Source organism: Macrobrachium rosenbergii, chromosome 56 (assembly GCF_040412425.1).
Source record: "Macrobrachium rosenbergii isolate ZJJX-2024 chromosome 56, ASM4041242v1, whole genome shotgun sequence".
NCBI lineage: Eukaryota > Metazoa > Arthropoda > Malacostraca > Decapoda > Palaemonidae > Macrobrachium > Macrobrachium rosenbergii.
The window spans coordinates 27,338,335-27,364,224 of NC_089796.1; the positions used below are offsets into that span (position 1 = coordinate 27,338,335).

The 25,890-nt window shown below is 38.8% G+C and overlaps 2 protein-coding genes across 5 annotated transcripts in view; both read left to right on the plus strand.

The window, feature by feature from the left end:
* Window positions 1–3,127: 3,127 nt before the first annotated feature.
* Window positions 3,128–15,674, plus strand: LOC136836690 (techylectin-5B-like). Of its 3 annotated transcripts, none has more exons than XM_067101178.1 (6): window positions 3,128–3,608; window positions 5,553–5,859; window positions 8,946–9,017; window positions 9,316–9,485; window positions 14,780–15,010; window positions 15,235–15,674. In XM_067101178.1, exons 1-6 carry the CDS (start codon window positions 3,335–3,337, stop codon window positions 15,417–15,419), a joined length of 1,239 nt encoding a protein of 412 aa, XP_066957279.1. In that variant the 5' UTR covers window positions 3,128–3,334; the 3' UTR covers window positions 15,420–15,674. The 3 variants fall into 3 exon arrangements, with proteins under 3 accessions (XP_066957279.1, XP_066957280.1, XP_066957281.1); XM_067101179.1 differs by having other exon boundaries at window positions 3,181–3,608; window positions 9,316–9,371; XM_067101180.1 differs by having other exon boundaries at window positions 3,187–3,608; window positions 14,780–15,028.
* A 7,249-nt stretch (window positions 15,675–22,923) lies between these two features.
* Window positions 22,924–25,890, plus strand: part of Acat2 (Acetyl-CoA acetyltransferase 2) — a 124,213-nt gene continuing 121,246 nt past the window's right edge. Inside the window, exon 1 of one of the 2 annotated variants that reach the window (XM_067100276.1) lies at window positions 22,924–23,106. In XM_067100276.1, the coding sequence (XP_066956377.1) occupies window positions 23,058–23,106 (49 nt within the window). In that variant the 5' untranslated portion in view covers window positions 22,924–23,057. The remainder of the gene's footprint in view (window positions 23,107–25,890) is intronic. The other variant, XM_067100277.1, reaches the window with a different exon arrangement.

Here is a 25,890-nt window from a genome sequence, read left to right on the forward strand (position 1 = left end):
GCAGACTGGCGCCGTGCTGCGAAAGACAATGAGATTGTGTGTGACCTGAGGTCGATAATAATTAACAATAATTAACAGCGAGCAAGTACAATTTACAATATAAAAAGAGACGGAATTCCAATATGGATATAATCTTGATGCCTGCGAACGAAGAAATACAAGACACACAATTGACAACAGGTGAACAAAATACATACATAGTTTAAATGATTGAAATCGCGTGCCCTGGCACGTTAGGCGTGACTAATTGTATGGGCAAAGAAAATGGGACGCCACCATAGAAAACTTGCTCAGCGGAGACTTAGCAAATGACACGTTCGATGGAGACTCCGCTGACAGCTCTGTAGGTGGCTTTACACTGCCGATGAAGGTCTTGTGGCAGGGCACAAACTTCTGTGCGAGTTCCCTCAACCTCGGGGATGGCCAGCGTTTCCCTGTAGACTTTCTCAGCAGGGGAGGCGTTGCCATTTGCACATGCAAAAAGGCAGATCTCCCAAGATGGTGTCCAACAGGCGCTGGAATGTGGCGCCTGAGTTCCTGAGACCGAAAGTGGAATAGGAAAATGTGTAGCTCCTGAAAGGCGTGATGATGGCGGTTTTTGGGACGTTGTTTTGATGTACAGGGACTTGGAAGTATGACTTCAGTAGGTCCATCTTGGAGAGTATTTTCGCTCCGTGGAGGGCGCTCATTAGGTCCTGCATTTTAGGGAGCGGGTAGTGGTCTGGTGTTGTTACTAAATTCAGTCGCCGATAGTCCCTGCAGGGCCTCCATGAACCATCGGATTTCTTTATCATGTGGAGGGGAGACGCCCAAGGGGCTTGATGCCTTTTTACAGACACCCATACATTCCATCTCTGCGAAGGCCCGTTTGGTGGCTTGTAACTTCTGGGGGGACAGTTGTTGGAACTTGGCATGGGTTGGTGGGCCCGTCATGGTGATGTGGTGGAAAATGCCGTGCTTTGCTGAAGCCCCAGGTGACTGGCGCAGCTCTGGTTTGAATACGTCTGGGAACTCCTGTAGGAGGGACATGTAGCTGTTTGGGGGCTGTGGAGCAGATGGTGGGTATTCCAGGTCTGGTGGAGAGCTGACAGGAGTGGCATGTTCCTGTGCCGAGGAGGCATTGTCTGGTGATGTTGACTAGAAGTCTGTGGTGCCCTAGGAAGTCCGTGCCCAGTAGGGGGAACTATGACGAAAAGGCCAGTGGCATCTGCTCCCCAGGATTGAGATAGCGCAGGTCGTCATGCCATAAGTGTGGATGGGAGTTCCATTTGCTGCTATGAGGGAGGGTATTGAGTCAGGTATTTTTTCTAAACCCTCCCTAGATGGCGGGAAGACCGACTGCATTGCCCCCGTATCAACCAGCAGGCGCCGTTTGGAAATTTTGTCCATGATGAAAAAACCTGGTGGGGGCGGAGTTGGATTTCGCTGCCACAGCTGTTACTTGTGGCCTCCTTTGTCGTTTTTTGTGAAAGAACAGGGAGGCCTGCAGGTTGTGGCATTGGTCCCGAACTTTCTATGGTAGAAGCACCACGCCGGGTTTGACCATGTTCTTTGCTCTCTGAGTGACATTTTCTTGTAAACGGCGTTGATGTCTCCGTCGCCGTCGCTGTCTTCCTCTGACAGGTTGCAGGCTCCCAGGGCAGCGGTTGCGAGGATGGTGGCATGTGTCGAGGCCTTGGTGGCCTCGTATAGTTTCTGGGCATCGTAAGCTAAGGCATCCATGTCTAGGTTCTCTGCACCCCTTATCTGGCGCCGAACTTCCCGCGGGAGGCGCCGAAAGGAAAATTGCTTTTGTTAGGTCTATCGTCCTTTTCCTTCCGTTTTCGTCGAGGTCTGGGAGTGTTATCAGCCCCCACAGTTAGTCTCAGGCTTCCCTGGGTGATGCATCTCCAAGGGGCTGGGGTAACAGGTCGAATGCTTGCTGCGCTCTCTCGGACACGGGCATGGAGTAAGAATTCAGCAGTTTGTTTTTTAAGTCTGTGCATGTGATTTTGTCCAGTTGCGCATCCAACCAGGGGGAGATTCTGTTGAATACTTCTTCTGGGAGCGCCATCATAACTATGTCTGATTTGGTAGCATCGTCTGAGATGTGCGGCATGAGAAAGTGCGTGTCTCACGCCGGAACCATGATGCCTTGTTTTGCTGCAAGAACGGGGAAGTTTGACTGTTTCTGGCTTTCTTGGCGAGAGAGGCGTACAGACAATGCTCGCGGGTTCACATTGAGGTTTTGCTTCTGACATCTTTACTTCTCACGCACCAAAACGCGGGAAACTGCGCCGTATTGAGTTCGTTAATGGTGCTGATTTGTTCAAGTGGTTGAACGAAGTGCCAAAACGAGCCCTTCTGGGTATGCCATATTTAGTCTGTTAACAGCACGGTTTCCGCTAGGGAGGGTGCTATCAGAGGTCTAAACTTTACGCCGTAATTAGTCCGCTAAAGGCTCTCTGATGGTAGGATGCGGCCATTGTTAGTCCGTTAATGGCTGGGCCAAAACCGCTCTACCTGTCCCTGACCTGGGGTCACCAGTGTGAGGTTCAAGAGAAATGTCAAAAGAGAGACTGGTTCTTTATTATTCTCGACAGGTGTTTGTAAAGTGAAAAGCAGACGGAAAGGTAGCAGGCAACCCGAGGGGCCCCGCTGCGTCCATACAGAATTTGTTTTCTGACAAGCATAAAAATACGTACAATATTCGTTACAGGGAATATAAAAGAGAGATATGCTGTACATATCGGCGGAAAGGCCGTACAATGATGCATAAGATGAGGTACATGAAAAATCTGAAATAATAACAGGTAATATACATGACGTGATTAATGTACATATGAAGGGAGAAACACAAGAAAGGAGAGGCGATCTGACGCCTTTACACTGATATTTTGACGAAATGCACTGGTTCTCAGAATACAGTACACTGACCCGTGTTAACCGGCGATAGATAACGAATATCTTTCCTGATAAACTGATAATGAGTTGTACGATATGATAGGTGACCTTTGTCCATTTGCTCTCATGCTTTCCTCGTGCTGTTTACTCTCTAGAGAGTAGCTATGATAACCTAAGACACAGTGGAAAATAATAAAAAAAAACTTTCGCACTTGATGCATCTTTTTCTCAAGATAATAACCACAGTAGATATGAATGATCTGCATCGGTCAGGTAGTTCACTAGTGTTACTTTCTTGTTCGGTATAGCGATTGGATCTCCCCTAGCGTGTGTTTATTATTAGTGGGAATCTGAGGAACAGTGCGTAATTTCCGACTGGCCCGAATTAGTTTCCACCAGTCAAAAACAGTCGCGAACAAGCTCGAAGCAACTGTGTCAGCGTCAAATAGAAATGGAGACCGTGCGGAGCTATGCGATTTTCTTTCTTCTGCATCTCTTGAGCAACATGGCCGTAACGAGCAGTGGTCCTCCTACGACAGAGCCTCTGACTCAAGGGCTAGACCTTGCTTTGACTGACACGCAAAACATTTACTACACACTGCCTCTGGAAGTGGTAGAGAGATTGCTGTCGAAAGAAAGTGCAACAGCCAACAGTCTCGAAAGACTTCTTGCACTGGTTACAAATCTCCAAGATCGTACCAGTAGGTGCACCTCTTCTTGTAAAGGTTAGTGTGTTTATGCTTTTGCAAACATGTGGTTATAAGATGTAAGGATAAATTATTTTCTCAAAAGATTCTATGAGGCTACGAGATCATTATGATTGCTGGTATATTTGAACTTTTTTAATTACTATAATTTTTCATAATTGTTTAAAAATTTGTTAAATCTAATTATCTCTGTCTTTTGTATCCCGGGAATGCGGAAATTTTGGCATATGAATGTCATATAATTCTATTAATAAGAACAACTGAATACTGCATATGGCTAAGAAATCAGAAATAACAGAATCATTTGAAACGAAATTAGCGGATTTGTGACACTACAGGCTAGAACCAGATTTTTGCTTCTTAAGCTTTAGAGTAGTTTAAAGGCTACATGATAAGAGCAAATGTTAAGATACAGGATACAAACAGCAAACTGTAAATCTCTGATGAGATTCTGCCAGGAGAGTTCCAACACTCTTTGGTTCCCGAGCGATAGAAATATGGAATATGAAAACAAAAACTTCAAGGAATTTTTTTCGCAGATGCTCATTTCTACCTGGATTGGGATAACGCTGAAGATATTATCACGGAAATTATAATGAAGTACGCAAAGAAACTAAATGGTGATAAGATAGGCTGTATATTAATAGAGTCGGGCAATTTGGAATAGATTTAGCGTTCATAGTATTGTTTTTGAAAGTTGAGGCAGTAGATTGCCATCAGTGTTCTTGGCTCACTGCTATTTGTATTATTAACACATGATATGTGGTTTAGCGTCAAGAAATAAGCTGTTTATTGATGTCAATGATGCTACTTTATTTACGTCGATTCCATCTCCTGGTTGTAGAGTTATGATGATTTTCTTAACAGCGATTTAGATAATTTGTGCGTCCTGCATATTATGGAAAATTAAGTTGAACTCTAAAATAACACGGAGCATCATTGCTAGTGTGTCTAGGACAGTGGATCGTCCACTCAGATTGTTTTTTTTTTTTATTGATAATGCTTCCTTTTAACTGCACGCAACTCATATAAAATCCTGTGTGTCACTTTTAACTGCATGCAACTCATATAAAACCCTGTGTGCCACTTTTAACTGCATGCAACTCATATAAAATCCTGTGTGTCACTTTTAATTGCATGCAATTCATATAAAATCCTGTGTCACTTTTAACTGCATGCAACTCATATAAAATCCTGTGTGTCACTTTTAACTGCATGCAACTCATATGAAACCCTGTGTGTCACTTTTAATTGCATGCAACTCATATAAAATCCTGTGTGCCAGTCTTGGGTAATATTCACGCTTGAATAACATACCCGGTCTATCTCTTCTCCAATCTCGCTCGTGCGAAAAAATAGCATTTTGATGAAATCTTTCAATACGTTAGGAGACCTTCCTATCCTGAGCAAACTTCTTTTTATTCTTTAACTCTGTCGTGTTTTGAATATTGTTTCCGGTTTGGTTTTCATCATCTGACTTTCATCTTAAAGTGTTGGATTAAACCGTAAGTTCCATTCAGTTTCAGATCTTAGTGTCAGTCTCTGACACCGCCGTTCAGTTAGTGCACTGAGCATGCTGCATAAGTTTTTTCATAAATCTGATTATCCTTTGACAGCAAATATCTGCAGCTGTTACCACTGAGGCTATTCGTGATTGGCGGAAACTCATGTTACTTACCTACCCGAGGTTACAGTTCAAATGCATCGGCCAATCAGAAGCAAGATAAAAGATTCAAAGATATTTTCTTTTTCATCATCCATTATTAACGTTGCCGACAGAAATCTTAAATTCAATAGAGTTTACTTATCATACTCACCAATCTATGTTTAGCAATCGCCACAGTGACCTCTTAAATTCTCTTGTTAACAGTCTTAACAATTGTTAAGAAATGGACGAATTAACATTTCTTGAAATAAGTTCGCTCAGGTGAAAGTAGCTTTGATCCCTTTGTTATTGTCCAGAGCCTCCAAACTCGGATACGTTTACGAAGCTTCTTATTCTGCTGCTTGAGAAAATAGATAAGGAGCAAGACCGACTGGAAAAGGAAGTTGCATCTTTGACGGAAGCTCTGAAAAATGAAAAGGCTGATCCATCTCAAGGAAGTTTTGAATGTCCCAGAGAACCCACTTCAGCTTCCTGTACAGCAGTATTGTCATTCCTCCAGGGGCTACAAGACATCAGTGGTCCGAAGGACCACTCTGGATGTTCCGATCCACCTGCACAACTCCTGGATTCCTTTGCCAACAATTGCCATCGGTCACCTGACAGGTAAAAGCAAATTGTTAAGGGTCTTGCCTAATTTGTATGTTGTTTGATGTGTTTGATAGTTTCTCCGTTCGTGCAGAGAAAAAAAAAATTGAACTAAACCTTGTCTTTATCTGCTAAATAATACTTTCAGTATGTCTATGAAATACTGAAAGATCAATGAAAGCAAAAGAATTAACGATGAGCTTCCAAAATTTATCAGGGAGTATAAAAAAAATTACTGGTAGTTATCATCATAAAGTCTTGCATTGTTTTTCAAGGGCACAGACTGTTTTTATCTCTGAAGTATAAACAACAAATGACTGGTAGTTATCATCATAAAGTCTTGCATTGATTTTCAAGGGCACAGACTGTTTTTTATCTCTGAAGTATAAAAAAAATGACTGGTAGTTATCATCATAAAGTCTTGCATTGTTTTTCAAGGGCACAGACTGTTTTTATCTCTGAAGTATAAAAAAAATGACTGGTAGTTATAATCATAAAGTCTTGCATTATTTTTCAAGGGCACAGACTGTTTTTATCTCTGAAACATAAAAAAAAAATGACTGGTAGTTATAATCATAAAGTCTTGCATTGTTTTTCAAGGGCACAGACTGTTTTTATCTCTGAATATAAAAAAAATGACTGGTAGTTATTATCATAAAGTCTTGCATTGTTTTTCAAGGGCACAGACTCTTTTAATCTCTGAAGTGTAAAAAATGACTAGTAGTTATCATCATAAAGTTTTGCATTGTTTTTGTATAAAAAAATTACTGGTAGTTATCATCATAAAGTCTTGCATTGTTTTTCAAGGGCACAGACTGTTTTTCTCCCTGAAGTATAACAAAAGAGTGGTAGTTATCATCATAAAGTCTTGCATTGTTTTTCAAGGGCACAGACTGTTTTTATCTCTGAAATATAAAAAAAAATGACTGGTAGTTATAATCATAAAGTCTTGCATTGTTTTTCAAGGGCACAGACTGTTTTTATCTCTGGAGTATAAAAAAAAATGACTGGTAGTTATCATCATAAAGTCTTGCATTGTTTTTCAAGGGCACAGACTGTTTTTATCTCTGAAGTATAATAAATTGACTGGTAGTTATCATCATAAAGTCTTGTATTGTTTTTTAAGGGCACAGACTGTTTTTATCTCTGAAGTATAAAAAAAATTGACTGGTAGTTTTCATCATAAAGTCTTGCATTGTTTTTCAAGGGCACAGACTGTTTTTATCTCTGAAGTATAGAAAAAACGACTGGTAGTTATCATCATAAAGTCTTGCATTGTTTTTCAAGGGCACAGACTGTTTTTATCTCTGAAGTATAGAAAAAATAACTGGTAGTTATCATCATAAAGTCTTGCATTGTTTTTCAAGGGCACAGACTGTTTTTATCTCTGAAGAATAAAAAAACTGACTGGTAGTTATCATCATAAAGTCTTGCATTGTTTTTCAAGGGCACAGACTGTTTTTATCTCTGAAGAATAAAAAAAATTGACTGGTAGTTATCATCATAAAGTCTTGTATTGTTTTTTAAGGGCACAGACTGTTTTTATCTCTGAAGTATAAACAAAATTGACTGGTAGTTTTCATCATAAAGTCTTGCATTGTTTTTCAAGGGCACAGACTGTTTTTATCTCTGAAGTATAGAAAAAACGACTGGTAGTTATCATCATAAAGTCTTGCATTGTTTTTCAAGGGCACAGACTGTTTTTATCTCTGAAGTATAGAAAAAACGACTGGTAGTTATCATCATAAAGTCTTGTATTGTTTTTCAAGGGCACAGACTGTTTTTATCTCTGAAGTATAGAAAAAACGACTGGTAGTTATCATCATAAAGTCTTGCATTGTTTTTCAAGGGCACAGACTGTTTTTATCTCTGAAGTATAGAAAAAATGACTGGTAGTTATCATCATAAAGTCTTGCATTGTTTTTCAAGGGCACAGACTGTTTTTATCTCTGAAGTATAAAAAAAAATGACTGGTAGTTATCATCATAAAGTCTTGCATTGTTTTTCAAGGGCACAGACTGTTTTTATCTCTGAAATATAAAAAAAATTGACTAGTAGTTATCATCATAAAGTCTTGCATTGTTTCTCAAGGGCACAGACTGTTTTTATCTCTGAAATATAGAAAAAATGAGTGGTAGTTATAATCATAAAGTCTTGCATTGTTTATCAAGGGCACAGACTGTTTTTATCAATGAAGTATAAAAAAATGACTGGTAGTTATCATCATAAATTCTTGCGTTGTTTTTCAAGGGCACAGACTGTTTTTATCTCTGAAAGTTAAAAAAAAATTGACTGGTAGTTATAATCATAAAGTCTTGTATTGTTTTTCAAGGGCACAGACTGTTCTTATCTCTGAAATATAAAAAAATGACTGGTAGTTATCATCATAAAGTCTTGCATTGTTTTTCAAGGGCACAGACTGTTTTTATCTCTGAAGTATAAAAAAAATTGACTGGTAGTTATCATCACAAAGTCTTGCATTGTTTTTCAAAGACACAGACTGTTTTTAACTCTGAAGTATAGAAAAAATGACGGTAGTTATCATCAAAAAGTCTTGCATTGTTTTTCAAGGGCACAGACTGTTTTTATCTCTGAAGTATAAACAAAAAATGACTGGTAGTTATAATCATAAAGTCTTGCATTGTTTTTTAAGGGCACAGACTCTTTTTATCTCTGAAGTGTGAAAAAATGACTGGTAGTTATCATCATAAAGTCTTGCATTGTTTTTCAAGGGCACAGACTTTTTATCTCTGAAGTGTGAAAAAAAATTGACTGGTGGTTATCATCATAAAGTCTTGCATTATTTTTCAAGGGCACAGACTGTTTTTATTTCTGAAGTATAAAAAAAAGACTGGTAGTTATCATCATAAAGTCTTGCCATTTTTTTCAAGGGTACAGACTGTTTTTATCTCTGAAGTATAAAAAAATGAGTGGTAGTTATCATCATAAAGTCTTACATTATTTTTCAAGGGCACAGACTGTTTTTATCTCTGAAGTATAAAAAAAATGCCTGGTAGTTATCATTATATTATAAAGTCTTGCATTGTTTTTCAAGGGCACAGACTGTTTTTATCTCTGAATTAACTCTCATGTGCCCATTTCAGGCCTAAGGACTGCTACGAGTTATATCAACAAGGTAAAAATGAGAGTGGAATCTACACAATCTATCCACACAAGTAAGTGGTTGGCCTTAAATACATTGAAAACTATGCAGTGAATGAATGGTTCCATCAAGCATTAAAGCTCATGGTGTGCAGGCAACTTTTTTTTACAGTAGCAGTGATTGGTTATCTGTGTTCCCTTTTGTTCCAATGACTACCAAAAAGAGACTTTTGACGGGTAGTCGTATACGAATTCTTCACAGCAATTGAATGTTATTCGTGTACTGGAGTAATTTAATTTGCTTGGGAACAACTTCTAGAATGAGTCTATTTGATTAATTATTCTCTTCCATTTATTTCTCTATATTGGCAGATGTCACCGTGCTGAGAAAGGCATACAAGTCTGGTGTGATCTAGAAGGCGATGAAGGTGGGTGGACAGTAGCGCTTTCTCGGAAACCTTGTGATGAACAAGTCAGTTTTAACAGGGGATGGAGAGATTACAAAATTGGCTTTGGTGATCCACAGACAGAATACTGGATAGGTAAAATAAGAGTAAAAATACATTATCCACAAAAATTAAATTCTTTCTTTATTTCTATGACTGATAATTACTTGCACGAAGCTGTGCCATCTCTGGGAGGTGCTTACATGTCAAAATTCTTTCACACCTTAGGAACGTGGCGTACATAAAGACTGAAAATGAGCAGTTGTACATTCATAAAACAGTTGCTTTAAATTCATAAGAAACGGTTATCCTGCTAACACTTTAATTGGATGAGTACCTGGTAAAAGAATAATTACAATATTATTTTCTGTTGCTTTTGTATTACTCAGGTGAACTTAGTTGAATTTGTCCACCTTTGCACCCAGTACGTGCGCTATTCCTTCCTTTCCCTTACAGTGGGAAACCTGACCGACCCTAAGGGCAAGGTTTGGCGGCTTCGTAGCACCTTTGAGGCTGGAAAGGTTTTGGCTGCCGTTCCTTTTGCTGACAAGTGTTTATAATAAACTGCATCTTGCTTCTGTTGACTGGACAGAGTCCAGATATCCACATTGGCTTCTTATTCTCTTCAACAGTTTGCCACCCATACTGGCCATTTTGGGCGAGGGCTCTTGCTGATCTAAGGTTTGTTTAACCTAACCCAGCTACCATCTGCAACTAGCCAGATAACTTTTTTCCATGGTACATTATGATGACTAAATAGCTTAGGCACTTGTGGAGGAGAAGATACGGATGGAATATCCCATTATCTCTGGAAAAACTCGACTTCCTTTCGACCAAATTCAGTATGTTTTTTATGGTTTCATAAACGGCATTTTTCCCGATGAGCAGAAAATATGCAATATGGTTTTTATTTCGGACGGTTGGTATGTGCTGATTACGTTAATTACGGGCCAATCTCCATCTTTCCAGACCTCACTAAGTTCTGAAAAAGTTGATTATAGACACTTCTTTCCTGACAGTCAGTGTGTCGTTTTAAACAACTTTAGTGGATGTAAGCACATACTTATTCAAACATATATTAGCGTTGCCGTGATATGGTCACCCATAATGATCTTTATACAAAATTTATAACTAAGGTGCTGAAGGTTACATAACAGATCTCATTCAATGTGTTTTAACAGGTTGGCAGTTAATTTGGAATAGGCCAACCTTGACATCACAGGTACTTTCCCATAGGTATGGTGAGGTGGTATATATAATTAAAATGCTTGGTAGAGGCGTCTGAACTCGGTGCAACCAGTCGAGATAGGACTGGCCACAGAGACCAGTAACTGATTGTGCTTAGAGATGTACTGAGACCTATGTTGTCTGGCATTTCTCAGATTAGAGTTCCGGGACTTTTGTTTTCCTTTTACACAAGTACGATTGTAGTTTGTTTTCGGAACAAGAAAATGGTACAAATTCCAGATGATTTAAACCTCTCTGTAATTATTTACCCCGCAAATAACAAAATGAAGTCACTGCTATCCTTGACTAGAGGTCATGAGATTACAGAACTAATGCTGTAGTGATTAGCTGATCTCCCATTATCCTCCCTGCCCATGATTACATTGGTTTTACATGGGTAGTGCTTTACTTAATGTTCTGAATGTTTCAAAATGCTTGGTGCTACCTTCTACTCCAAGCGTTCTCTTTCTTGGTACTTGAAAGTACGAGTATAGTATCTAATGGTGTCATGAAACTATGCATTGTTTTCCGGACAAGTTTACGGAAAGTATTGTTCCTTTTTCCCAACAACAGTAATTATCATTTACACTTAACTGTTTATCCTCCTGCATCCCAGAAACTAGCGCGTGTTACTCTCTTTGCGTTTTTGTAAGAGAATACCACTTATGGCGTGCCTTGTTTGATTCATTGTATATATTACTAAAGTCCTCTGCAGCGTCGCTTCAGCTCCATCAGCATTGCTCTCTGCCTTTTATTTATCATCCACTCCCTCTGGTCTTTCCCACAGTTGTTCAGCGTCTTGAGCAACTTGTCCTTTCCAACTTTCCTTTATCAGTTAGGAATAAATCCTTCTGGTGAGCATTAAGAGATAAGAAATGTGGCTCAGTGGTCTCATTGAACTACTTTCGAATAATAACAGTAAATCTTTTTTCGTAAAGTATCATCATCTGCATTCTGTTGAGGCGTCACGTTGTCACACTGCCTATAGTTTGTTATTTTTGGAGCTGACAGTAGATATCAACAGCCGATATCACTGTAACCTATGGTGGTTGTTGAGCACGAGCTTGTAGATATTTATCGTCAGCTGCAAAAAAAAGTCGATACCACCAGAAGCCTTTAATAAATTTCATTTAGCTGTGAAACTTTGAAGTAATCTTCGTAAAAATAGTACCAATGCCCAAATTTCGCTGCTTAGTTTGTATATCTCTCTGCAAGCCATGTTTTTTGTATCATTCAGTGGTATGGGACTGACCTTGATTCTAAAGTTTAAGAAAGGTTGTAGTATGATTCTTAATTGAATGTGCCATGCACCAGTGCCTTAGTTTTTCTGATTTGTATTTCTGGTTTTCAATGCAAAGATTTGGGTGTTTGTTAAATTTATGTTTGTTTGTAATTTCCATTTCTCCATTTTATATATATATATATATATATATATATATATATATATATATATATATATATATATATATATATATATATATAATATCAATACAGCACGAAGGAACGCATGCTTGAGAATATCAACAAGTCGAAGTCGGAAGGTGAGTGAAAACCGGGACTTTAAACAAGTACTTTCGTAGTTTATTCTATACTTTCAAAATGTAGAATAAACTACGAAAGTACTTGTTCAAAGTCCCGGTTTTCACTCACCTTCCGACGGGACTTAATTATATATATATATATATATATATATATATATATATATATATATATATATATATATGTATGTATGTATATATATATATATATATATATATATATATATATATATATATATATATATATATATATATATATATATATATATATATATATATATATATATATATATACAGGCATCATCCTGACTAAGAATGAATATAATAATCACAGGGTCAATCCATGTTCAGCCATGCTAATTATTTTTTATAGTCATGCAACATGATTCTTTTTGTATCGTCCAAAATCTCAGACTCAGTGTAACGTTGCCAAGTAGTGTTAGGCTTCTCTTTTTATAATTTCCAAGGTCATACATATCGGTAAGTTTACGAATTCACAGGTGGTCTCTTTTATGCACTGCTATAATTCGTAATCTTTGTGACACGAATTAATTCATTTTTACACTGCTTAAATCGAAGCACGGTGTGATAAGGTTGGCAGTCTCGTCAGTGCCAGCTCTCTTAACTTGCTACTCGAAGTGGTCTTCGTTAGCCTACTATAATAGCTCTACAACATATAAGAATAGACCTGATAAGCTCACAGTCGCAGCAAAATTTTCAAAAAAGATTATGAATTGCAAAAAAGCTTTCTTTGAATTTTGATGTTTTAGGCTACGTTCCATCTGCTTGTAAGTTGCAAAATGATTTTTAGGCCTAACAAAACTAATGTAAAGTTTCATAGACGTAATCTCGTTTACCAAAGGTTTTATTTTTAGAGTTACCTGTTCTTTGAAATATAAAAGATGATGATTCTTTCGATTATATCGAGACAATAGCTATTGCTCTAAATATTTATTAGTAGCCTATTAACGCCAAACCCTATGCAACACTTTTTTTAAACTAAGAGTGTTTTCTTGAAAATCGTGCTTGCTTTTGGTATATAACTGACTCATTCACAAGGTAACTTGAAGTGCAAGAATATGAAAATAACAAAAACGAACACACCAAGGACTAACAAAATCTTGGCTTTAATTAAAAGTATAATTTTTGAAGTGGTTAAAAAATACAATATAAACAATTTCATTTTTTTATGAAAATCCAGATATTCCTAATATAAATATAAAATGAATATTTTCAAGATGATTTCATTGTCTATTCATTGTAGACCTATGTTCCTGGTCGTTCATGTTGCCGCCACTCGAATGGTTGCATCAACAGGCCCTGCCCACCTGCTGATAACAGTGGCTGCGTTTTAGCTACAGTAATACTTTTTATTTATTCATTCATATTTTTTCTTCTCTGAGGCGTAAAAACAATCAAATAGGACCATCTAAAATTTTATGGTTGTAATGCAAGCAATACTGATGTTAAGAAAAACTTTTTTCGATTTGTTTTTATTATTTTAACATTTGAACCTAGGTTTGATGAAAACTTTTTTTTGTCGAACGAATCGGCAATGAGTGAACGAAAGTTTTGAAAATGTTTCCTAACTGTTTTTCCGAAATTTAGCTACACGTGATATTTTCTAACAGTTTTGAAATATATGATAAATTTTACTCCTACGATACATACTTTGGCCTTATCTTATAAATAAATGTGCTCCCTCATTCAAGTCTATCATGTATATATAAAAATGGATGTCTGTACGTATGTGTGAGTGTGTGTATGTTCCAGCATAACAGAAATGCATTGAGTAATTTCAACCAAACTTGGTATACAGTACATGTGACTTACCATCTGGAAAAGCATACTGTGGAGTAAGACATCACAAGTACAAAAGAGGGTGGGGGTGGGAAGGGCTTCCCTAAAACAGGGCTGGTTCTGCCTGTAGACTTAGTAACTAAATAAACTCTACAGGTTATCATACCTCGTTTCGGTATACATATGACTTACTATCTGAAAGAGAATACTGTGGGGTTAAGACATCACTGGCACCAAAGGGGGTGGGGTGGGAAGGGGGTAACATGTAAAAATAACCGAAAACGACAGATATTAGTGTCTAATCCATAGTTTTCGAGGTCGCTGAGATGAATAGTGACACGCCTGATGCCCTTTAGGTCCAAGTCCAGCCCTCAAACCCCCGATAGGAAGGGGGGTGAGAAGGGTTAAAAAATAAAATGTAAAAAATGACAGATATCAGTATCTAATCCGTAGTTTTTGTGTTTGCTGAGATGAAAAGTGACATTCCCAATGCCCTTTAAGTCAAAAATGTTGGGCATTTTAATTGAAGCAACTATCTTAACAGGAGCAGAGAGAGAGAGAGAGAGAGAGAGAGAGAGAGAGAGAGAGAGAGAGAGAGGGGGGTGATAGGGAGGAAGAGAGAGAGAGAGAGAGAGAGAGAGAGAGAGAGAGAGAGAGAGATTATAGGTTGTCGTTCAGGATTTTCCTGGGTAGTGCCGGGATGGTTAGCTTGTAAGAGATAAATATGGAAGTGGAGCATGTTAGTTGCCAGTTCATGAATATTGAATGAAATCCTATGCAGTTATGTAGTATCACTTCTGAATACGGCTGTACACGCTTTTACAGGAAACGATGCTCTTCATTCAATGACATATGGTGCGAGACAAATATTGCGTATTGAGCTGGAAGATTGGGATGGAGCAAAGAGATTCGTGGAATACAGTTCCTTCTCAGTGGAGAGCGAAGACTTGAGTTATCGCCTTCATCTGGGTGGAGTGTCTGGGACAGGAGGCGATGCATTTTCTTACCATGACAATATGGCCTTCACCACTTCAGATCGAGACAATGACCGTTACGGTAACTAACTTTTTAAATGTGAGGAAGTTAACCAATTAGCTTTTGTGAAAGAGGTGAAATAATCTGGATAAGTTTGATCAGTTCTTCCACAAGGAAAATCGCATTAATTATAATTTTTCTCAGCAAATTGAAGACTTTAATTCAACCATAAAGAATCATTCCAATTAGATTGAATGTAGATATGCAAAATTTTCACAGTTACGAGCAGCCGATTCTACTTCCAGGTGGAAACTGTGCTGTTCAGTTCGCCGGAGGTTTCTGGTATAACACGTGCCATGAAGTAAGTCCTACGAGTCTTCTTCTCGAAAAACAAACAAGCCAGAAAGGCATCACCTGGACCTCATGGTACCCTGACAGGACTACGCTTAAAGAAGTGTATTTCAAGCTGAAAGAGTACCCTTGCCTTTAAACTAAATAAATTTTCGCCCAAATTCAAATATAATGTTTAATGAACAAACGATGCTGCCACTTTAGTAGGTGTAGGAGCGAATATTGGTTATGGCACCTTCAAAAGCGTGATTAATGTGTAAAGCCCACAGGCTTTATTATTGGGGAAACTCTAATTTTACAAATTTTAGGAATTGTGGACTCTGATTTTACAAACTTTAGAAATAGTAAAAATTTATGTATGGAATAGAATTATTAAAGGCCGATTTTAGATTCACTGTATTTTTTTTATCGGGTTTAGGAACCACGTAAAGACGTGGGAATCTTGAGAAATAACTTGTGTTAAACGTTGAGAGATGAAATCTTCTGAGGGGGGTCGAGTGTAATACCAAGAAATCTTACACAAAATATCCGAGGGAATCTGCTTGGTAAACGCTAATGGCTTTTGCAGTGCAGATGCCTCACATACTCCTGATTACGCAAATTCCTTAAAAGCTCATCAATGACGCAAGGTCAGAAACAAGTCCCACCTAAGCTGCACGACAAGACCCAAATATGATTAATGCTGCACGATAAAGACCAGATCACATTAGTGCTGCATGATATCGTAAAACCATATTTTTCATCATTGTCATTCTGCTTTGTAGGTGCGTGTTTACTTGATTCTAAAAGGTGGAATACATTTATTATTAAGCTTTATGGCTATTTCCCTTAAATATCTCTTTTAAAAACATGCTTTAGTTAGCTGTGTAACACGGATCTAGAGCTGCTCAGTTGTCGTTAAGCATTAATGGACCACAAATTCAAATCACAAATGGATGAAAGAAGGTCTCGTAAAATGTTAATTACTGTTACTGTACAGCTATGAAACAAGCCAAAAAAAATCCATGAACTTGCTGAATAGGCAACAACAAAAGAGTGTCTCTGTGCAAAGAATAGAGTAAAATGGAGTAGAAAACCAGTAGAAACTGTAGCAATTAAGTAAGCATCCGCGTAACAATTACTTTAGCGTTCTGTATGATCATGAAAAGTGTAGTATTGTTAAGTTTATACTATTTCGTACTGGACTGTTTAACCAAGCCACTAATTGGGGGAAATGAAGCTACAGGGTCTGTTTGACTCTTTGGTTTTTGCCCTGTAACACTTCCTTAAGCTGCAAAAGCGGGCCCATGTAACCTGTCTTCTGACCGAAGATCGTTTCTAAAAGGTTCTAAATGTGTCACCATGTTGACAGTGAGGGAACAGAATATAGAATTTAGGCCAAAGGCCAAGCGCTGGGACCTATGCAAGAGGTCATTCAGCGCTGAAACGGAAAGTGCCAGTAAAACTGTATGAAAGGTGTAAAAGGAGGAAAACCTCGCAGTTGCATTATGAATCACTTTTTAGGAGAGGGTGGTAAGTAAGAGGGAAGAAAAAGAATATGAACGGAGGTACAGTAAACGGAATGAAAGGGGTTGCAGCTAAGGACCGAAGGAACGCTGCAAAGAACCTTAAGTAATGCTTAGGCTACAGTGAACCGCATGCGGTGCACTAACGGTACTATTCCCCTGCGGAGCAAAGTAAGAATCGTTGAGAATGGAGCTCATCTTTGTTAAGGAGTCCTGTCTGTCTATAATAACGATACCTCCTCCTTTATCAGGCTTATAAATTATCATACTCTTTAACTTTTTAAGGTCTTTTGGGACATTAACGTCTAAATCCGTAAACAGGCATTTATCGACTCCCAGCGGGTGGAGTGGAATGGAATATAGAATTTAGGCCAATGGCCTGGCGCAGGGACCTATGGGGTCTTTCAGCGCTGAAACGGAAATTGAGAGCAGAAAGGTTTGAAAGATGTAACAGAAAGAAAACCTCGCAGTTGCACTATGAAACATTTGTCAGGAGATGGTAGATAGTAAGTCGGAAGAAGGAGAATAGGAACGGAGATACAGTAAAAGGATGAAAGGGGTTGCAGCTAGAGGCCGAAGGGACGCTGCAAAGAACCTTAAGTAATGCCTTCAGTGCACTGCGTGAGGTACACTGAAGGGGTATATCCGCTCTACAGGGTCCCAGGGGGTGGGTATCGACCACTCGAGAGAGCTCTGTTCTGTAGTGAAAGTGAAGTATTTCTCAAAAACATTTTTTATCCTCATAAGAAAATTTGCTCACCAAAAAACTCTGAATATTTATTAAACTGTCTTATTCATTGGCGAAACGAATATATAATTTTAATGAAAATTAAATAAAAGTACTTTCCACAAACTAAACTTTGTATCGTAATTTACAGTAATAGGGTATGATACATGAAACATACGCTACCGGGGTCTAAGCGATGTCAGGCAGGGCAGCCGATCGAGACCACAGGTCTACCCCAAAGCCAAATCAAAAAGTCCTTCAAAAGAAGGCATCGTGCTTACCCCATACAAAAATGGGAAAAAAGCACGTTAAAAGAGGAAGAAGAAGAAGAGAAACTAATCATTTGTTGATTACATAGGCGCCTGAAAACCTTTGAATCAATGGTGGCTTACTTATTCAATTTTCCAAATTGCCACATATAGCTCCAAGGAAAAAGATGCAATGTTTTATTCTCTAACAACAGTAAGGGCGTGCCAGCCCTCAAGGATCCTCCGTAAGAGACCATTGTGACAATAAATGTCAGTGTCCTTTTTTATTTGAAAGCGCTTCGTTTTTATATCGAGGTTCGTAAGGAAATGAGATACGATAGCTGACTCTATTTTTAAGAAAAGTAAAAACACCGTAACAGAGCAGGGAGATTTCCAGCTTCTCTTTGAAAGAAGTGTAAAAAACTCTCATTTTACCTTTTTACGTTAATTTTTGACAGTATGAATTTACAGCATGTTTACTGTTGTTCAACTTTACTTTCATCCGCGAACATGATTATAAATTAGAAAATTTTTATAGGCCTTTGGTGATGGAAATAAATATATAAATATTTGGGATTATCATAATTACTACTACTACTACTACTACTAATATAATAATAATAATAATCCTGGACCTGTTTGCGATATCCATAAATCTCTCTTTGCTTAAAAAAAGCAGAGACGTTCTGTATGGTAAAAATCACTTGAAGGATGATAAAGAACACGAATGTCGTGGTAAATAACAGAAATTACGGGTTACTTATGGTAAATGAGAGAGAGAGAGAGAGAGAGAGAGAGAGAGAGAGAGAGAGAGAGAGAGAGAGAGAGGTTGATTTATAGAATTTAGTCATATATGCCAGACACTAGGGCAACTAAGGCCATTCGGCGCTGAAACGGAAATTGACAGCAAAAGGTTTGAAAAGGTGCAACAGGAGGAAAACCTCGCAGTCGCAATATGAATCAATTTTTAGGAGAGGGTAGACAGTAAGATGGAAGAAAGAGAATATGAACGGAGATACAGTAAACGGAATGAAAGCGGTTGCAGCTAGGGGCCGAAGGGATGCTGCAAAAACCCTTAGGTAATGCCTACATTGCACCGCATGAGGTGCACTGACGGCACTACCCCCCTACGAAGAGAGAGAGAGAGAGAGAGAGAAACTGCTTTCCGGAGATGGTGGCAAGCATTCTGATAAGAACTGAAGGTATCATTTTCATAGCTATACAGGTTCATTTTTAGGGGCACAAGAGCTATTTTTCCATTGGGTTGAGTAAGTTAGGAAGGAGGAATGGGAATGTCAGTTGAACGGGAACAAAAATCCTTTGCCACTGAGAGAAAATGTCTTGGGGAAAGTCTGGGCTGTGGTTCGCTTGATTGATTACCTGTAAGGGCGCGAATTTATTCTTGAGGTAGATCAGAGCCCTGTGGAGCACTTTGAGAATATGGATTGATGAGATTGTCGCTGTCATTGTAGTCTTTTAATTTCTGGATTTGTATATGTTCCTTATAAAAAAAATCTTGCAGAGTTGCCGAGTCGGGATTAAGTATATTTTGTCTACTTATTCTATGTAATCTCGATTATAGGATAAGTTAGGGAATTGGTTACCAATCAGTCGAATAGATGGCGTAGGTGTTTGTTTCGTTTTTATTTACCTCTTGAAATAATGCCCATTGTAACATTCTTCTTTGAAATCTTCCCATTGTGCAGTGCTCAGCATGGTAGCTTTTTTGCTGCAATAATATAGCGCCATTGTCTGAGGTAGGGCTGTCAGTTGACTAATATACTGGATAGGCAGGATCTAAACTTAACCCCACACCTAACCTTTCAGTGCTAAACAGCTATTTGCATAATAGTGTTCTAGGAAATATCCATAAAAGTACTAGAATAGAGATTAAAATGATTGGTCAAAAGTATCCTACCATTTGTCTGCATAATGCAGATTTTGCACATGGAAAACTTCATCAAGGCAGCTTGCACATTAGAAGAGACTTACATTTTTTTTTATTTATAGCCAATCTTCTTAATTGTTTCGACTAGTGCACCAGCGAGGGAACATTTGGGCATTTATTATACCTCACAGGTAGCAATGCCATCATCTAGACAGCACTGCCATTACATCCGAAGGAACTGCACCTCACACCTTCATAGCACCGCCACAACGAACGGAGAGAATACACTTCACAGCCAGGTATAATGGGTATCGCCGCGCCAGTCGAGCTAATTATTCTTCACAGTTGGGTATTCTTGCCATCACCAGCCAGGGCAATAAAAACTCACAGTTAGGCAGCTTTGCCGTATCATCGGTCACTCAGTCTGTCAGTTTCTGTAGCACCCCAGAGGTGCATAGGGCCATGCCTACGGTACAGGCGACTCCATAAGGTCTTCGTTATGACAATACAAGGTTTGGCTGCTGCTACCCAAGTTTTATTCAGCCCAAACACAAACTGACATGCAATAAACCTCGTAGCACTATTGCAAAATGAATAAAACCTCTGGCTAGTCCCAATATAAGTGCAGCACACTTACATGTTGTGTGGATGTCCCCTCCAATTCATGCTGTAACCTACCCTTGAGTATGACAATAAGCGATGGCAAAATGACAAAAGTATGAAAGTTCAAATAACAATTGTATGGAAATATTGATCCATATTACAACAGTCACATTTCTTGAGTATCAGAATATTATATCCTAGAAGCATAGGAAGCAATCATTTTACACTCTGAAGAGGCGGAGTAATACCGCATTGTCATCTGATTCGTGTAATTTCTACCAACCGTTGATTTTTTTTTCTATTTAAAAATTCATTTGCATTCTCGAGAAGTAGAGCAACCGCTGACTCTTAAAAATAGCTTTCCCGTTTGTTTGTGGATCCATCCAATGTCTGCTGAAGGCTTTAGCCGATTACATCTTCGAAAGGTAGACGGCAATGTTGCTATACCTTTTGCGACAAAATGGTATCTTACCGGTAAGTAATATTTAAATGAATATTTCGATGTAAACGTGTTGAAAAAATCTTAAAGTTCCTATTGCAAGGTGCTTTTACTTTGAAACGTAAGACTGCGGTTAATTTCCATTACTAAAATGACCATGAATTCCCTTACCAGTAAATGAATGTGAACATAATTTACCAACATGAAATATATAGGTTTGCATAGAGACAGAGGGGCACTTAAACTTTTTTCGGTGACCATTTCGACCTATAATTGCACTAAGTTAAGTATAGGCCTACCTTAGTTTAACCAGACCAGTCAGCTGATTAACAGCTCTCCTAGGGCTGGCCCGAAGGGTTAGACTTATTTTACGTGGCTAAGAACCAGTTGGTTACCTAACAACGGGACCCACAGCTTACTGTGGGATCCGAACCACATTATACCGAGAAATGAATTTCTATCACCAGAAATAAATTCCTCTAATTCTTTTCTGGCCGGCCGGAGATTCGAACGCCGGCCCTGCAGAGGGAAGTGTTTTAGTCTTTATCGTTAATGCAAAGTAAGACCTATTTCGATACCCCTTCGAGTCTCATCAGGTAATGGTCCATTTAAATTAAACGAGTTACGGTTGCCTCCTTGTAAGGACAGATGCGATTCCTGAGCTTTGAGAGTGACTAATTTTCCCTCACACATGCCTACTCGAGAGTCGAGTCTGATGCTCTAGAGTCTAGAGCTTTGCTATGAGTCACAAATTCAACCCAATAAAAAATTCAGTGTTGATGAAATAATTTTTGTAATCAGTAGTAATATATTTAATTTTTCTCTTTCTCTCTTCCCTTGCCTGCGGTATCGATTTTCATTTAGCTAAATAAGTGTACCTTGCTAAAAACTATATCTTTAACCAAAAAGCAATGAACAAACAAAGAACTGAACGTTTAAAGATTGTACTGACCTTCAGGACATTACGATATTTCTATATTTTATCCTTCTCTCTTGGCGGCATATAATACACAAACAAAATCCCACCACAAAGAACTCACTTTTGAGAACTAGTGCAAATACTTTTCTACTTTAGGGTTCTGTAAAACTGCGGACTACTGCCGCAGCCTGATTCCCGCTAGTCGTCGACCAGAATGTTTACCGCCTTTTAAAATGCTTTTGTTTATATTAATGTCTTTTGCTTGCGTATATATTACTGACGTCTTTTGTTTATGATTTTTACGGTCATCCCCAGGGGACTGATACTAAACATTTTGCACGTAGGCTATTTGTTACCGAACTAGAGGGGCGTGGCAGGTCTAATATATAAAAGAACGCTCCAATGTTTACTGTACAATGAATTATATCACTTATCGCAAAATTTTTATTTTCTTTCCATATTAGAATTTTTTAAATAGATAACGAGCTGTTGTTACTATAATGGTAACTATATATAAACCAATTCTCATTTACGTACGTCCAAGCTTGAAATGCACAGTTTTTAAAAAGAAACTCGACCAATTTGAATGATTAAAAAACTGCGCGTTGTATTTTTCTTACAATATGAGTTCGATTAATATTTAATAATCAGATGTTATTGAATTACTTATGTGTGGATCATGAGAAAAGTTCACTCACTCTGGGGAAGACACTGAAAGTTGAAGGGGACGGTATTGCACGAATAAAGACAACTGTTCGAAAACACTATTAAGTGTTTGGCAAATTTTGACAGGATTTGTCTAAGAATCTCAAGTATGTTCGATTTGAATTTTCAGCTGTTCGACGCAAAACTGTTCATTCAAGTTATTGCAGAATTGTTACTAAAGTGCTAAATTTTTAACATTTTTAAAGGAAATAATAAAAATTTTACATTATTATACATTTTTAAATATATTTAGTGGTATTTATTGCTGTGAAAGTCAAAATCATAACATAAAAGGATGACAAGTTTATTTTTTCCTCAAGTAACGTTACCAACTTATGCTGTTCCATCTGTCTCGCGAGCATTCTTCGACCACACTAAAACTCCTTAATTCAGTTAATGATTGAACTATTTTCTAAACTATTTTTCGAAGTGAATAATATAATTTAACTATAAGAGTTAATTTGAGTTATTTTACATAATAATTTAATATTTTAAATTATTTTAAAAGATATGCACTAGTAATTGTAATGGAAACATTATTTTTATTTTGAATGAATGCTTAGAAAGTCTCAATACAGTCGTAAGAAACGGTGCCGAAAAATTTAAATCTCCCATTCATTGGCTTTAGGGGTCCAGCTGAAGTTAGCAGAAGGTGTGACCTAGTCAACCTTCTGCTGCAGCTTATTAGCCCCAGGCCCTAGGACACGACGGCCACGGAACATCCTGTAGCCACGATATAAAACATGACTGGAAATCGTGTTGTGATATTATCCGCCGTGAGGACACCTATAGGTAAGGAACTACTGTGTTATTTGACATAGCCTCTGTACATTAAAATGTCTCGGGTTATGAGGAATAGCAGTCAAAATCTTTGATGTCAAGTTAGTTAGGTTCGACAAGCAAACCGATGAATTGCTGTAAACTGGTCCAACCGGCCACGCCTCACAAGAAGCTCGGGGAAACTTAGGGTGGTTATGTCGACCCTCGGGACAGGCTTACCAAACGTAGGCTTTATCAGACTTTGTTTAGCAAAGAAATGAAGAGAGCAACTTATCCTAAGACACCGTGTTGGCTATGACGCCCATCCCAGACGGAGACCGGCTAACCCCTGATAGGATGGTTAATTGTCTTAGACACTGTGCAAGTCCCATTAGCCTATTCCTTCTCTCTTGGTTTGGATGAGTCCTGAGATCCACATCAGACCCCCTAACCCCTTAAACATCTTGTCATAGGCCACTTACAGGCTGCTTTTGGGAAGGGACCTGCCTTGGCTGATAGGAAGTTTAATCTAAACCAACCTCTAAGTTGTCATTCAGGTTATTAAAAGTTGAGGCAGAACTAAGTTATAGGTACACAGCGGGTATTTAGCGAGAAATGGCAGTTTCTTATAGTATTTTGGATGCTTATTAACAATTTAACGTTAATTTTTGGCGGTCGGCTGTAATTAACTTACAATTTACCTTTGAACTCTACCCTATGGTAAGGGGGACCCCGATGGGAATCCAGGGTTTCCATACGTGATCTTCACGAGACAGAGCACCGGTACGTCTGTTTCGAATGGTTCATATCCTGTCTGGCAAGTGCAATAACTTGTTAACGTATGGGTAACTCCCCCCCCCCGGGCAAGTACTAAACACGGCGAAGGGACATTCCATTTGGCTGACAACAAACAAATGCACCACCAGTGTCAGAAGCCCTAAAAATGTTGAAAAAACCAGTTTCCAAGGTACTGCACTTGCCGGATGGGATATGAACCGTTCGAAACAGACACAGCCGTGCTCTGTCTTGTGAAGATCGCGTTAGGAAACCCCTTGTTGGATGGACTTCACGGGACAATTACAGGTTAATTACAGCCGACTGCCAAAAAATAACGAATTGTAAATAAGCAATGAAAATACTATAAGAAACTGCCATTTCTCGCTAAATACCCGCGGTGTATCTATTACTTAGAAATACCAAAGTTGATTATGACAGTGATTATCAAAACATTAAAACTCATGAATTATGCTAGGGGTATTCCTGATAGTTTTTGATGTGATTTTCATGTGAATGACATGGTAATTCTAAGTATTAGTTCCACGCCTGTTTTTACCTTGGAAACTGGTTTTTTCTACACTTTTAGGGCTTCTGATACTGGGGGTGCCTTTGTTTGTTGTTGGCCAAATGGAATGTCCCTTCGCTGTGTCTAGTATGGCTCGGGGGGGCGGTACCCCTACGTTAACAAGTTATTGCACTTGCCTGACGGGATATGAACCGTTCCAAACAGACATACCCCTGCTCTGTCTTGTGAAGACTGCGTATGGAAACCCCTTGTTGGATGGACTTCAGGGGTTAATTACAGGTTAATTACATTCGTCCCCCCCCCAAAATAACGTTGAATAGTAAATAAGTAACCAAGATACTATAAGAAACTGCCATTTCTCGCTAAATACCCGCTGTGTATCTATTACTTAGATCTACCAATGACATTTTGGAGCAAATGCTTGGGTAGAACTATGGGGTTGCTCTGCATCAGGTATTACCTAGGAAATTGACTTTTCCTATAGTATTTTGGTTGCTTATTATCAATTTTAATGTTATTTTTTGGCAGTCAACTGGAATTAACCTGTAATTAGCCTAACATCAGAACTGATATGTTTTCGTACGTTGGCCATCCTGGAATGCTATCGCACATGCGCAGCGTTATAGGAGAGCTTTTGGTAAAAAGTGGAGTTTCCATCACCGGGGGTTCAGGGGCAGATCCCCTGGCTAAGTAACACAGCCTGCTAGGTTAGGTTAGGCTATGTTAGGTTAGTATACAGTACTGTAGTTCCTTTTATAATAGGTTTCCTTAGCCAATCCCTTCTTGAACATATGGCTTCCTAATGACTTGCACATGCGAGGAACCATTCTATAACGACAAGATGACGGTCCAGTCTTTCTCCCAATGATTTCCCCCACCCAAAAACCCACGTTCCCAAAGGGTCCCCAACCATGTTAGGTAGATATGAGGTTAATAATAATTGCCCAACAATAACACAACCACCACCTTCATCAGCAACACGAAAAGTATAGGAAAAATCAATTTCCAAGATAATTGTCCGTGCAGAGTTAGCCTGTAGTTTTACCTGTGCTTGGTCTTGCTGTCCCGGGGAACTGTTCCCTGGGTGGCATGTGACTCTCGTTTAGGGTTCCTATCCCGTGCTCTGCACATGTCCTTACAAGAGTCGTCAGACAGAGGTGTGCCATCTTAGGACCATCTCTCATCTCACTCTGGCCTTGGCATAGAAAATGGAAGAACAGGTGAAGGGGATCAATACCTCGACTCCTTCTTGGATAACGTAAGTGGACTCTGAATCCATTGGCATCTATTGTCAGGTTCAAGTCCTTCTTGTTCCCCTCCTCCTTGGACTTCGTATTGATGATTCAGATCAGTCGTTACCTTGTCCTATTAGGGAGCTGTGGTACTTTCCGAAGACTTGACATTCCTAACTTGGATGTCGTCGACGTTTTCGCTAGTACTATCTCTCCCAAGGAAGAAGTGTCCAAGGACATCTTTCTCCTGGCTTTGCGAAGCGATCGAAGGAGGTTCAGCAG